The 15,520-nt window shown below is 41.7% G+C and overlaps 1 protein-coding gene across 2 annotated transcripts; it reads right to left on the bottom strand.

Annotated features, from left to right (window-relative positions):
* Positions 1–104: 104 nt before the first annotated feature.
* On the bottom strand, positions 105–2,822 carry LOC127307956 (uncharacterized). Of its 2 annotated transcripts, none has more exons than XM_051338715.2 (4): positions 2,514–2,822; positions 747–826; positions 539–660; positions 105–432 (listed from the first exon to the last, which is right to left on the bottom strand). In XM_051338715.2, the coding sequence occupies exons 1-3, from the start codon at positions 2,739–2,741 to the stop codon at positions 543–545; spliced, it is 426 nt and encodes a 141-aa protein (XP_051194675.1). In that variant the 5' UTR covers positions 2,742–2,822; the 3' UTR covers positions 105–432; positions 539–542. The 2 variants fall into 2 exon arrangements, with proteins under 2 accessions (XP_051194675.1, XP_051194674.1); XM_051338714.2 differs by having other exon boundaries at positions 105–411; positions 2,514–2,821.
* Positions 2,823–15,520: the final 12,698 nt, after the last annotated feature.

Below are 15,520 nucleotides of genomic sequence, written 5' to 3'. Positions count from 1 at the left end.
GGATGACACATAATTGATTGTGAAATCATGACTGGGAACCTTCTTCGAAAACACCAAACAATACTGATCTAACAGTGCACAGCAACTCGCTCATACAACCTGGGTTAAAGATTAAACATGTTTAAATTCATCAGATACACTTAGATTCATATACAACCTGGATCGATAATAACATAAGTTGAGATTAGATATGCAAACAGTGCCACAGCAACTCGTTCCAGGAGTTATATGGGACTCCTCCTCTGTTGCTAAAAGGGAAGACACGCAGTCTTTTTCATAAACAGGTTAACAAGTGCCCTTAATTAATACCATCAAAACAAAACAAAAAATACTCTTCAGGTGCATCTAGATCCTTGAGGCATACCTCAGGCATTTCTCGAAATGGTTCCCTTCTTCAGGTCAAATTACGGTCTGCAGATGACAATAAAGCGCCTGGATGAAGGTCAGCATGTAATTGTACTCATAAAATGCATTAATGATTCTCGTAAGTAGAAGCCGATGTTTTTAGTACTAATCAAAAGAAAAGCGCCAAGAATACCGAATTAGCCTCCCTTCGCTGACTCATCACTTGTCCGGCAGAAGAAACCAAGCAAGCTAGTAACACCAAGCATCCACGCACACTGAACAAACGGACTGCGTAGCTTGCCTTCCTCAAGAAGACTGTATTCGCAAGTATTGAATATATAAGGATACGCCAATTACATAGTTAGAAGCGCATCTAAGCAAATTTTGGGGCTAATACTTACAATCTAATGGTTCCACATACAACTAATCCATTGTCCATAGCAGCTTGCATTTTCTTCAGATTCTGATTTATCACATTGATCTGCACACCACCAGAAAATCAAATAGTATTGTCAGCCGGCTGTAAGTGAGAGACCTCGTAGTGTCGTCGTTGTTGCCTAAAACCTTACTAGAGAATATAATTTCAGGATTTCTGAAAAGAGCTCGTTATTTTCTCAGAAAAATGCTAAAACTTGCATAACATGAATGGAGATGTCATCAATCTGTCTGACAGAATGGAATCAAACAGTATTAAACAAGTTACAAAACCTTTAAGGGTCCCAAGGCAATTTTTCTGTAAGAGAATATTCCATGTGGTCAACCCAAGGCTCAGGGGTATTGGACTTAAGAACCATGAACGTTAAACGCGAAATTGGTTGAACAAATAATTAGAAAATAAATATGACATGTTGAAACAGCTGGTATATAAGAAAATACCAAGTGATACCACTCTCTCAGGGGAAAAGATCACAGCAGAAAAATCATTTTAGTCAGGCCTCATTAAAGCTAAAGATACCTTCTTCACTTGGTGCAAAGAAAAGTTGAGAGTGGGAGCAAACCCGGTTTGGGGAGGACAAATCGACTGATGACAAGCCATGAGTCAAATGAGTAAACCAGGTTTTGGGAGGACAAATCGACTGATGACAATCCATTGAATCAAATATATCGCAGGTTGTTCACAGCATTCAGAACCACTGGGGAATTGTCTTCAAGGTTGCATGGCGAGGCGCCTAACCCCCGCCTTACCTTTTATAAGCGCTCAAGGCGAGGGTGGAAATGCCGTAGACATTGCACACAGAGAACAATCAGCAGTTTAACGCATACATTGCAAGCAAAAATAAGAAAGACTGGGGCCAATATTTATACATTTACCCGTTGCCAAACGCCCAGTTAGTGATATACTCCTCCCCATGACCTAATTCCTCTATACTCTCACCACAGCCGCAACAGACTTTCTGCTCTCTTTCCTCATGGTAGCAGCACACAACCCTAAATCTCCTCCCTTCTCCTTATGTCCCCAACTCCCTTGCCCCAGCATCCCTTCTTCCTCAAAACAACACCAGTGCAATGTGAAATCAGAGTCATGCCAGGATGCTCGCTGGAGAGCTGTGAAGTGGGCAAGGCAGACCACTCATAATCCCGGGGCACCTCAGCACTTAAGCATGCTATGGCTACGCCTTCAAACAATGCATCCGGGATTATGTGGTATCTAAGCCTAACAGTGCATTGGAAAAATAGATTTCAGAAGGACCCTGTAGCCTGTAGGGACACTTTCAACCTGAACAAAAGATGTACAATTTGGATACTTAATGGGGAAAAGTGTGGTGGAGCAGGTGCGGTCCACGCACCTTCTCATTTTTTGTCTTTTTCTTTTTTATCTCTCAAATTATATAATATTTTGATTAGATTTTTTTTGCAAGTCACTCAAAAATAACAAATAGAATGGAGGAAAAATAGTTCGGACTTTCATTACTCCCTCCCATCCATAATAAGTGTCGGGGATTTAGTACAATTATTATGGATCAGAGGGAGCGCTAGATATTGAATCCTAACAAAGAACTTGTTGGATGGAGAAGCTTTGCCTGCAGATAAAAAGTGTCAATTCGGTGATAATCTAGCAACTGTGACATTTTGGTAATTTGCAACCGTCACAGGCATCAGTAACTGGAAAAGGCTAGTGCCTCGCAAGGTAAAGGAAATCGCGGAGAGATTTAGGGTATTTTCCTCACCTGATCGGTGGAAAGAGTAGGAGGCTTGCCGTTCTGCTCTTGTCCGGAGAGGTGGCGGCGCGGCACGGTCGGGAGCCCAAGACCACGGCGGACGGTCGCTCCTCCCTCTCCTGCAGCGGCAGGGGCTGCTGCTGAGGGCGCACGGAGGGAGGAACCTCCCTGCGGTCCTCCCGATGAGGCGGCCGAGAGAGCGCGGCGGATGGCTGGAGAGCGCAGCAGAGACGACATGGTGGAGCTACCAGGGTTTGCGCCGAGCAACCTAGGTTTTTCTTTACTCTTTTTTGTTTGTTTTGAGATTTGTTGAGGACGAATCATGGGCACCACCGCACCAGTGCTCTTATTGTATTAAAAAATTAGAAAAATATATTTATATATTTCAAAAACTTATGTAACAAAATTCTAAAGTAGCTAATGATTTATTCCACTAACCTATAAATTCTCAATTACAATAAAAAATGACAAAGTCTGATTTTTTTGGAGATTTGAATCACTATACTTATATCCACATTTTTGTTATTTTTGTGCAGCCCAAAATACATATAATTTCCAGTTGAAAATTTACACGTTTGTGGGATACAATACTTACTAAATCATGATTTATTTTTAGATTTTTCTGAAACTTAGAAATATGATTTTTAATTACTTTTCTGAAAAAGAACCACTGGTACTCATGTGCACCAAAGTTCTATCCGGTTGAGAAGCCTTGGTTTGTGGGGAGACTTATTGTAGGCCGTAGGAGAGATCCGCAAACCTCAGAGGCTGAAGAAACTAGAACCCACATATAAGGTTGTAGGTCGGGTGTCCCTATTCTCGGCTTTAAGTGACGCTTCAATTGGGCTCCGCCTGAAGCAACTGCTTCATGGGATGTACTTTTTCTTGAGAGAGAACTTATGTGTTCTATTAATGAGGAGAGTTAAGCTTCCCCTGGGGATCGTGCGCTCCGATCCCCTGCCTCCCAGACCGTCCGATCATGATGTGCAGGATGTTCGATTGAGATAAGATTGTTCCATCGGTCAACTAGCACACGTGGACGTCACCATACCATAGAAAAAATCTCACTATGATTGAAGAAAAATTCCCCACCATGTCCTCTGAACCTCTCCCCACACACCCCGTGCGAGAGAACTCTGACTGACAATGTAATTCTGCTCTCCTTTCCCCGCACGGTGCGCTGGTGTAGCAAGATCGTCAGCTCTCGCTGTAGCGCCATCCTCGCCACCTTGCAGCAAAAGTCCCTGGGCGCTGGTAGCACCGCCCCTCGATGCTCGTAGCACCGTGATTGGACGATCGTAGAAGCGCACGTCCGCGCTCGTAGCACCGCGTCTCGGTGCTGGAAGCACCTCCTCACCCAGTGCATCCCACGTCGTTGCAATAGCGTCGTCCTTCCCATGGCAGCATCGTGCCTAAATCCTGGGAGCAGCGCTGCCAAGCCCTTGTAGCAATGCGCCTACCGCCGGCAGTGATAGCCTGCAAGAACACATGGTAATTCGTGCATATTTTCGTGGAAGTATTATTTTCGGTTTTTATATCGTGTCCCAGCAAGGAGCGTATGAGGATGTTTATCTGCGATGTTTTTGTCACACCCAAGGTGTCACAAGTCATAGGTGAATTGATTGCAAGAATTGAAATGGAAAATGGTGAGTGTAAATGATAGGATTTTGGAGTGTTGATAATGCAATAAAGTGAAGTGCATAAAATTAAACAGCTAATAAGAAATAAACGGGTTTCTGCAGATGAAAAGGTAGGCGCGGGGTGATTCAGTTCATGGTGATAGTGAATGTGCCTGATGAAATAAAAGTGATAAGTGGATATGATTTTTCCTATTTATATCTAAGAACCCAAGTAACCTGCAAGAGAGAAAGATTCCTCTTGATAGATTTCATCTTCCTCTAGTAATCCTTCTGCCTGTTACCAAAGTTATGGTCGGCGCATTAATTAAGGTGGTTAAATCGGAGTAAAGCTTTAAGCTTGGTGGTTCCTTGTGATTCCTTGAGTATTGCTAGATCCTCTTTTATATCAGTCGTGTCACTTAGGGGTCATCGATTCACTAGCACACAAGTTCATGTTTATGAGTTATTTAGATCATGCTATCTGGGCTCTTAAATTAGATAACAACATTAGGTGCACATAAACATTCATACTCATATATAATCATCTTAATCATAATTCACAAATAGATGGAATAAAATTGGCACATCATATCTCACCAATCTCGTACATCTCCCACGCCAATGGGATCTACTCACACATGAGAGAAGAATAACATAATGATATCATATCAAAGTAAATAGAATTCATCTCGATATTACCGTAGCAAGCCACAATAGTTGAAGATCAAATCAAATACAAACCAAGATGGAATAGAGGTTTCAATCCCTAATCTTACAAGTATGAATCTCTCTCTGTCAATACAAGTGGGGTATAATGGATGAGGTGGTGATCTTGATGAGATTGATCTTCGATGGAGTCAAGGATGGTCTTCTCCTTCTTCAGATCTGATCTCTTCTGTTCTGGAATGGTGGCTGCTGCGTTGTGTTTTTCGTCTGTTGCCCTTCACGAAAAGGGTTTGGTTTGATAAGGGGAAGGAGGTGGCGCCGCCCAGTATGGGCTGGCAGTACAGGCACCTTCGCCTGTACCGATGCCCGCTAAAGTTCCTGGATCGCCAAGATGGATTTGGCCTCAAAATGAAATGTCTTTATTTCATTGCAGTTAGCCCATAAATGTCCTCGGATTCTCCAGAAATGATGGTTTCCTGAAATACATAATTCAAAAGCAAGGTTTCACCTAGATTGCGATATTAACATTAGTTGAAACACAAAATCCAATGAAAACGCAATGAAACCAAGAGATAGGTGGTGGAACATCTGTAGTAAAAAGCATCAAAATTTGGAGCTATCAGGCAACAACACCACCCATGGCTTGTAGCAACTGGCCCAAACTCCGTCAGCAGCGCCGCCAAGCCCTTGTACCACTGCGCCCAAATGTCGGCAGTAGCTCCGCTAAGCGCTTGTAGCACCGCTCCCAAACGTCGACAACCGCCCCGCTAAGCCTTTGTAGCACCACACCCCACCGCCGGTAGCAGCGTCGCCAAGTCTTTGTAGCACTGCACCCAAACGACGACAGCAATGTCGCAAGGCTCTTGTAGCACCTCGCCCCACTGCCGGCAGCAACACCACCAGGCCCTTGTAGGAGTGTGCACCCGCGCTCGTAGTACCACGCCCCACCGCTAGCAAGAGATAGTCAAGGAAGGAGGAGAGCGTGCAAGGTGGTGCCAACATTTTTCGGCGTTGGAGAGAGTTGGGGCCGGTCGCGACCGGAGCAGATGGTGGATCAACTTTATAGAGACAAGTGAGAGCGGCGGAAGGTCGTGTGAGGAAGAGAAAGCCCAATGAGGAAGAGCGGGAGGGGCAGCGATGCAAGACATAGGTGGAACACGCGCAACAGGGAGAAGAGGAATCTGGGTGAGCGGGTGGAGCCAGTGCTCCCCGTGGCTGCGCTGCTAGCGCCTTACAGGGAAGATGAGGGACGGAAGTGAGAGAACGCTAAGGTTTGGGAAAGGGTTACGTGGGCATGCATGGGGCACGTGGCATGCGTAGAAAGAGGAGGATGCCATGCGTTGGATCCCCGGGGGAAAGGGAGCATCTCCTCCTTAGCAAAAGTAAGTGCCCTTCACACCGCCATTGCTTCAGCTATCTCAGGAATGATGACCTCTTTGTAAGCATTACTGCAAGCGACATTCACCACTGTGGTCTTGGATCACCACTCCCGCTCCCATGCGACGAGAAAAGGCAAATAGAGAAACATCAACATTAGTCAAGATCATACCTGCCGGCGGCGAGATCCATAGATGTGACGAAGAGGGTTCACGTATGTGGTTAGACTTGGTCTTGAATGTTGGAGATATGCCCAAGAGGCAATAATAAAATGGTTATTATAATATATCTTTGTGTTTATGATAATATTTATATACCATGCTATAATTGTATTAACCGAAACATTGATACATGTGTGATATGTAAACAACAAAGAGTCCCTAGTAGGCCTCTTAACTAGCTTGTTGATTAATAGATGATTAGTTTCATAATCATGAACATTGGATGTTATTAATAACAAGGTTATATCATTATATGAATGATGTAATGGACACACCCAATTAAGCGTAGCATAAGATCACGTCATTAAGTTATTTGCTATAAGCTTTCGATACATAGTTACCTAGTCCTTATGACCATGAGATCATGTAAATCACTTATACCGGAAAGGTACTTTGATTACATCAAACGCCACTGCGTAAATGGGTGGTTATAAAGGTGGGATTAAGTATCCAGAAAGTATGAGTTGAGGCATATGGATCAACAGTGGGATTTGTCCATCCCGATGACGGATAGATATACTCTGGGCCCTCTCGGTGGAATGTCGTATAATGTCTTGCAAGCATATGAATAAGTTCATAAGAGACCACATACCACGGTACGAGTAAAGAGTACTTGTCAGGAGACGAGGTTGAACAAGGTATAGAGTGATACCGATGATCAAACCTCGGACAAGTAAAATATCGTGTGACAAAAGGAATTGGTATCGTATGTGAATGGTTCATTCGATCACTAAAGTCATCGTTGAATATGTGGGAGCCATTATGGATCTCCAGATCCCGCTATTGGTTATTGGTCGGAGAGAGTTCTCACCCATGTCCACATAGTTCACGAACCGTAGGGTGACACATGATGTCTACGCACACTCCTTTTCCTATAGACAGTGTTGGGCCTCCAAGAGCAGAGGTTTGTAGAACAGCAGCAAGTTTTCCCTTAAGTGGATCACCCAAGGTTTATCGAACTCAGGGAGGAAGAGGTCAAAGATATCCCTCTCATGCAACCCTGCAACCACAAAGCAAGAAGTCTCTTGTGTCCCCAACACACCTAATACACTTGTCAGATGTATAGGTGCACTAGTTCGGCGGAGAGATAGTGAAATACAGGTGGTATGAATATATATGAGCAGTAGTAACGACACCAGAAAATAGCTTGCTGCTACAACTGGCGTGTGGTTGATGGTGGTAATATTGCAGGAAGTACAGATGCAGTAAAACAGTAAACAAGCAGCGATTGCAGTATTTGGGAACAAGGCCTAGGGATTATACTTTCACTAGTGGACACTCTCAACATTGATCACATAACAGAATAGATAAATGCTATACTCTACACTCTCTTGTTGGATGATGAACACCACTAATTGTGTAGGATTACACGAACCCTCAATGCCGGAGTTAACAAGCTCCACAATATTCGATATTCATGTTTAAATAACCTTAGAGTGCATGATAGATCATTGCAATTACACCAAGTACTAACATAGCATGCACACTGTCACCATCACACTATGAAGGAGGCATAGATCACATCAATACTATCATAGCAATAATTAACTTCATAATCTACAAGAGATTACAATCATAACCTATGCCAAGTACTACACGATGCACACACTGTCACCATTACACCGTGGAGGAGGAATAGACTACTTTAATAACATCACTAGAGTAGCACATAGAATAGTAGTGATACAAAGCACATTGCAATCATAAAGGGATATAAATAAGCACTTCACTATGCTATTCATAACAGTGAATAAGTATTCTGTGAAATATAGCCTAAGAGACCCACACGGTGCACACACTGTCACCTTTACACACGTGGGACAAGGAGTCTCCGGAGATCACATAAGTAAAATTCACTTGACTAGCATAACGACATCTAGATTACAAGCATCATCATATGAATCTCAATAATGTAAGGCAGCTCATGAGATTATTGTATTGAAGTACATAGGAGAGAGATTAACCACATAGCTACCGGTACAGCCCTTAGCCTCGATGGAGAACTACTCCCTCCTCATGGGAGACAGCAGCGGTGATGAAGATGGCGGTGGAGATGGCAGCGGTGTCGATGGAGAAGCCTTCCGGGGGCACTTCCCCATCCCGGCGGCGTGCCGGAACAGAGACTCCTGTCCCCCAGATCTTGGCTTCGCGATGGCGGTGGCTCTGGAAGGTTTCTCGTACCGTGGATTTTCCCGTCTCGAAGATTTTGGTCAGGGACCTTTAAATAGGCGAAGAGGCGGAGTCGGAAGGTCGACGAGGCGATGACACAGTAGGGGGCGCGGCCCACCCCCTGGCCGCGCCGGCCTATCATCTGGGGCCCACAGGGCCCTCCTCTGGTGGCTCTCGGGTGTTCTGGAAGCTTCGTCCAATTTTAAGACTCTGGGTGTTGATTTCGTCCAATTCCGAGAATATTTCCTTACTAGGATTTCTGAAACCAAAACAGCAATGACAGAGCGGCACTTCGGCATCTCGTCAATAGGTTAGTTCCGGAAAACGCATAAAATCATCATAAAGTGTGAACAAAACATGTAGGTATTGTCATAAAACAAGCATGGAACATAAGAAATTATCGATACGTCGGAGACGTATCAGCATCCCCAAGCTTAGTTCCTACTCGTCCCGAGTAGGTAAACGATAACAAAGATAATTTCTGAAGTGACATGCTACCAACATAATCTTGATCATACTATGGTAAAGCATAAGAGATGAATGCAGCGATTCAAAGCAATGATAAAGACAATGATTAAACAATTGAATCATATAGCAAAGACTTTTCATGAATAGTACTTTCAAGACAAGCATCAATAAGTCTTGCATAAGAGTTAACTCATAAAGCAATAAATTCATAGTAGAGGCATTGAAGCAACACAAAGGAAGATTAAGTTTCAGCGGTTGCTTTCAACTTTCAACATGTATATCTCATGGATATTGTCAACATAAAGAAATATAACAAGTGCAACAAGCAAGTATGTAAGAATCAATGCACAGTTAACACAAGTGTTTGCTTCTAAGATGGAAGGAAGTAGGTAAACTGACTCAACATAAAAGTAAAAGAATGGCCCTTCGCAGAGGGAAGCATTGATTGCTATATTTGTGCTAGAGCTTTTGTTTTGAAAACATAAAGAGAGCATAAAAGTAAAATTTTGAGAGGTGTTTGTTGTTGTCAATGAATGGTAATGGGCAATCTAACCCCCTTGCCAGACAGACTTTCAAAGAGCGGCTCCCATGAAACATTTTTATTTTTGGGTGGCACTCCTTCCAACCTTTACTTTCACAAACCATGGCTAACCGAATCCTCGGGTGCCTGCCAACAATCTCATACCATGAAGGAGTGCCTTTTTATTTTAGTTTTATTTAGATGACACTCCTCCCCACCTTTGCTTTCTCAAGCCATGGCTAACCGAATCTTCGGGTGCCGTCCAACAATCACATACCATGGAGGAGTGTCTATTTTTGTAAAATCATGAAAGTTAATTAATTGGGGCTGGGAACCCCATTGCCAGCTCTTTTTGCAAAATTATTGGATAAGCGGATGAAGCCACTAGTCCATTGGTGAAAGTTGCCCAACAAGATTGAAAGATAAACACCACATACTTCCTCATGAGCTATAAAACATTGACACAAATAAGAGGTGATAAATTTTGAATTGTTTAAAGATAGCACTCAAGCAATTTACTTTGGAATGGCAGAGAAATACCATGTAGTAGGTAGGTATGGTGGACACAAATGGCATAGTGTTTGGCTCAAGGATTTTGGATGCATGAGAAGTAATCCCTCTCAATACAAGGCTTAGGCTAGCAAGGTTGTTTGAAGCAAACACAAGTATGAACTAGTACAGCAAAACTTACATAAGAACATATTGCAAGCATTATAAGACTCTACATTGTCTTCCTTGTTGTTCAAACACTTTACTATTAAATATCTAGACCTTAGAGAGACCAATCATGCAAACCAAATTTTAACAAGCTCTATGTACTTCTTCATTAATAGGTGCAAAGTATATGATGCAAGAGCTTAATCATGAGCACAACAATTGCCAAGTATCAAGTTATTCAAGACATCATACCAATTACTACATGTAGTATTTCCCGTTTCCAACCATATAACAATTAACGAAGCAATTTCAACCTTCGCCATGAAAATTAAAAGCTAAGAACACATGTGTTCATATGAACCAGCGGAGCGTGTCTCTCTCCCACACAAGCATTTATTCAAACAAAAACAAAAACAAAAAACAAACAGATGCTCCAAGTAAAGTACATAAGATGTGACCGAATAAAAATATAGTTTCAAGAGAAGGAACCTGATAATTTGTCGATGAAGAAGGGGATGCCTTGGGCATCCCCAAGCTTAGATGCTTGAGTCTTCTTGAAATATGCAGGGATGAACCACCGGGGCATCCCCAAGCTTAGAGCTTTCACTCTTCTTGATCATATTGTATCATCCTCCTCTCTTGACCCTTGAAAACTTCCTCCACACCAAACTCGAAACAAACTCATTAGAGGGTTAGTGCATAGTAAAAATTCACATATTCAGAGGTGACACAATCATTCTTAACACTTCTAGACATTGCCTAAAGCTACTGGAAGTTAATGGAACAAAGAAATCCATCCCACATAGCAAAAGAGGCAATGCGAAATAAAAGGCAAAATCTGTCAAAACAGAACAGTCCGTAAAGACGAATTTTATTGAGGCACCAGACTTGTGTAGGGATTCGTTGCATAGAAAACAAAAAATTTCCTACCGCGAGAACGCAATCCAAGCCAAGATGCAATCTAGAAGACGGGAGCAACGAAGGGATGATCAAGACTAACCCTTGAAGATTTCCAAAGCCTATAAGAGTAGGCTCTTATTGCTGCGGTAGACGATCACTTGCCGCTTGCAAAAGCGCGTAGAAGATCTTGATCACGGTGCCACGATCGGGCAGCACCTCCGTACTCGGTCACACGTTCGGTGTTGATGAAGACGACGTCCTTCTCCCCGTTCCAGCGGGCAGCGGAAGTAGTAGCTCCTCCTTGAATCCGGCAGCACGACGGCATGGTGGCGGTGGCGGTGGAGATCTCTGGCGGAGCTTCGCTAAGCGTGCGGGAGAAGAGGAGGAGAGAGGGGGCGGCTAGGGTTTGGGAGAGGGGGTGGCCGGCCTCAAGGGGTGCGGCCAAGCTATGGCTCTGTGTTGGCCAGCCCCCTCCCCTATGCCCCTCATTATATAGGTGGAAGCCCCAAGAGTTGTAGTCCAAGTCTTCGAATAAGACCCCAACACCAAAACTTCCCAAAGGTGGGAAACCTACTCAAGGGGGGAGTCCTACCCAAGGTGGAACTCCCACCTTTTCCTTAGGTGGGGTGGCCGGCCACCATGGGTGGAATCCACCTGGGATTCCTTCCCCTTAGGGCTGGCCGGCCATGCTAGTGGAGTCCCTCCGGGACTCCACCTTCCATAGTGCCATTCTTCCGGACTTTTCTAGAACCTTCTAGAACCTGCCATAAATGCACCGGATCATTTCCAAACTTGGAATATGACTTCCTATATATGAATCTTATTCTCCGGACCATTCCGGAACTCCTCGTGATGTCCGGGATCTCATCCGGGACTTCGAAAAAAACTTCGAACTCCATTCCATATTCAAGTTCTACCATTTCAACATCAAACCTTAAGTGTGTCACCCTACGGTTCGCGAACTATGTGGACATGGTTGAGTACTCTCTCCAACCAATAACCAATAGCGGGATCTGGAGATCCATAATGGCTCCCACATATTCAACGATGACTTCAGTGATCGAATGAACCATTCACATATGATACCAATTCCCTTTGTCACGCGATATTTTACTTGTCCGAGGTTTGATCATCGGTATCACTTTATACCTTGTTCAACCTCGTCTCCTGACAAGTACTCTTTACTCGTACCGTGGTATGTGGTCTCTTATGAACTTATTCATATGCTTGCAAGACATTAGACGACATTCCACCGAGAGGGCCCAGAGTATATCTATCCGTCATCGGGATGGATAAATCCCACTGTTGATCCATATGCCTCAACTCATACTTTCCGGATACTTAATCCCATCTTTATAACCACCCATTTACGCAGTGGCGTTTGATGTAATCAAAGTACCTTTCCGGTATAAGTGATTTACATGATCTCATGGTCATAAGGACTAGGTAACTATGTATCGAAAGCTTATAGCAAAAAACTTAATGACATGATTTTATGCTACGCTTAATTGGGTGTGTCCATTATATCATTCACATAATGACATAACCTTGTTATTAATAACATCCAATGTTCATGATCATGAAACGATGATCATCTATTAATCAACAAGCTAGTTATACAAGAGGCTTTACTAGGGACTCCTTGTTGTTCACATAACACACATGTATCAATGTTTCGGTTAATACAATTATAGCATGGTATGTAAACATTATCATAAACTCAAAGATATTATAATAACCATTTTATTATTGCCTCTTGGGCATATCTCCAACAGTCTCCCACTTGCACTAGAGTCTATAATCTAGTTTACATTTGTAAAGATATAACACCTTGGCCTTCCGGTGCTTTATCATGTATTGCTCACGGGAGAGGTTTTAGTCAACGGATCTGACATGCTCAGAAACGTATGTATTTTGTAATTCATTTGCGTCTCAACGCATCACTCATTTCCAAATGAGTTGGCATTAAATATGTTTGATCTTCTGGTGGAACCTTAATTCCACGGTCTGAAATAAGTCACTAATATTGTCACATACAATATAGCTTCAAAGTTCTGACACTATCGGAACTACACCAAGTTCTCAAAGAACTTCTTGACTCAACATCCTCAGTCATTTGTCAAAACAATGACATACTCTGCCTTCGTTTGTAGAATCCGTCACAATATTTAGAACTCTTCTAAATCTAACATAGACAACTTCTAGCTCAACACTTAGTCTAATTTGAGATTGAAATTCTATTTTTATATGTGACAAAACAAATATCGGTGTAATCACCTTACAGCGATTTGTTTGTCGTTTCTCCATACAAAACTTATATATATCCTTGGTTCTTCTAAAGTACTCAAGGATACTCTTACTGTCGTCCAATGATCATCTCATGAATCATTCTGGTATATGCTCATAACATTTTAGAGCACAGGACATCTGATTGTGTACATATTATTCGTGATACATAATCACTCATGTGTTTTTACTCATTGAGTATCAGATACACTCAAGTCTTGTTAAAACTTCACATGACAAGAATATTTTCTTAATATTTCTATATTGAACTATTTCAATATCCATTCTATGTACTTTGACTTAAACTTATTTTGTGTTTCAATCTATCTTCATAGATCTTGACACTAGATATGTTTCAGTCCATATCCTTTCATTGAAATTAATTTCTCAATGAAACCTTTTAATCAAGTATATAATTACATCATTTATAACTAACTATATGTCACCTACATAAAGTATTATAAATGTGTCTTAGCGCTCCCACTTAATTTCTTGCAAATGCAAGCTTCTTCATCGTCTCTGATGAAATCAAAAACTCTTTGACTATTTCATCTGGTGAAGATTCCAACTCCGCGATACTTACTTCATCCAATTGAAGTTCGTATACCTATCTAGTATTCCACGGACCAGCAAAACTCTTGGTTGTATCTTGTATACACACTTCTGACAAGTAATGTATTTTGCCATCCTACTAACATATCTCATAAAAGAAATATGTAGTGATTACTAGAATAATCCATATAGACTATAAGCATTGCTACAGAAGATATAATCTTGTCGTAGTCAACTCTTTGAACTTTGTCGTAAACAACTTTTCGACAAGTCAAGCTTTTTCAAAGATATTTCATCCAAGTCCATCAATTTTATAGATCCATTTACTTTCAAAAAGTATTCATCTATCTTGGATTTCATGGCGTATAGCCATTTTAACAGAGTCAGGGCCCATCATAATTTCTTTGTTTGTAGTTGGTTTATCATTGTTCAAAATCAATCCTTTGTCCACAAATCATTTATTTGATCACAAAGTAAACCATACCTACAAGGTTCAATATGTACTTCGATCTACATGGCTAAAACACTTTGTAGTCATGGGAGCCATGATCGTCGTGGCCGCTTCCGGAACCAATTCCAATGCTGCGCTACTCTGATCATTATGCTCAAGTTCATAAACTTTATCAAGTTCTATTGTCCTCCCACTCAAATACTTCGCTAGAAATAATTTCTCGGAAATAAGAAACATTGACAAACACTTTTGTCTTTGTTTCGTGGGAAGAATTCCCAATCAAATCTCTGGGATAACCAACAAAGACATTCATCCGATTTTGGTTGTAAACTTATTTACTTATGCTATGCATACCAAAATTTAAGAAAAGACTATCAAGGTTCATACTCATGCCATAACTCGTATGGTGTCATTTCAACGGATTATGATGATGCTCTATTTAGTGTAAAAGTGGTAGTCACTAAAGCATAATCCACAAAAATATAATGGCGTCAATATCTTATCTCATCATTGACCCAACAAGGTTTGGATACATCTCTTGGATACTTCATCATCACTATGATACTCCAAGAAACGTGAGTTGTAGAACAATTTCATAACTCTCTTAGATGTTCGCTAAAACTCGTAATTCAAATATTTCCACCATGATCCAATCATAGATATTTGACTTTTCTATTACGATGATTTCCACTTCATGCTGAAATTTATTTGAATCCATTCAAAAATTTCAAACTTCTTCCTTATCGAATATATCCACATATATATACTCAAATCATTGTTGGAAGTTTTCATGAAGTAGAAGAATCTCCCGCACACAACTATGCCTAGTGAACCACATACATCATCATGTATTTTTCCACTAAGTTTGTTGCCCGTTCAACTCTTGGCCTATGAACGGTATTTTAATCATTCTCTTTAGAAAAGATTTGCAAGCGCCAAATGATTCAAAAAATCAAATAACTCCAGAAATCCATTTGCATGGAGTTCCTTCATGTGTTCCTTTCTAACATGACCTAAATGGCGGTTCCACAAATAAGTAGAATTCAAATCATTTGCCTTATGGAATTTTAGCGTCAGTGTTATGTATGTGTGTTTCACCATTAAGATTTATAATAACTTATCCATCGTAT

The sequence above is a fragment of the Lolium perenne genome, chromosome 6, assembly GCF_019359855.2.
Source record: "Lolium perenne isolate Kyuss_39 chromosome 6, Kyuss_2.0, whole genome shotgun sequence".
Classification (NCBI taxonomy): Eukaryota; Viridiplantae; Streptophyta; class Magnoliopsida; order Poales; family Poaceae; genus Lolium; species Lolium perenne.
The sequence above is the reverse complement of the archived record's forward strand: the minus strand, read 5'-3'. Positions and strand labels throughout refer to the sequence as shown.

What these genes read in the sequence shown, in the direction of transcription:
- LOC127307956 (XM_051338715.2), bottom strand. Translation starts at nt 2,741, where the DNA reads ATGTCGTCTCTGCTGCGCTCTCCAGCCATCCGCCGCGCTCTCTCGGCC. An exon ending in CTACTCTTTCCACCGATCAG is followed by an intron (nt 827 to 2,513) that starts GTGAGGAAAATA and finishes GGTGGTGTGCAG; the next exon opens with ATCAATGTGATAAATCAGAA. An exon ending in GTATGTGGAACCATTAGATT is followed by an intron (nt 661 to 746) that starts GTAAGTATTAGC and finishes TTGCGAATACAG; the next exon opens with TCTTCTTGAGGAAGGCAAGC.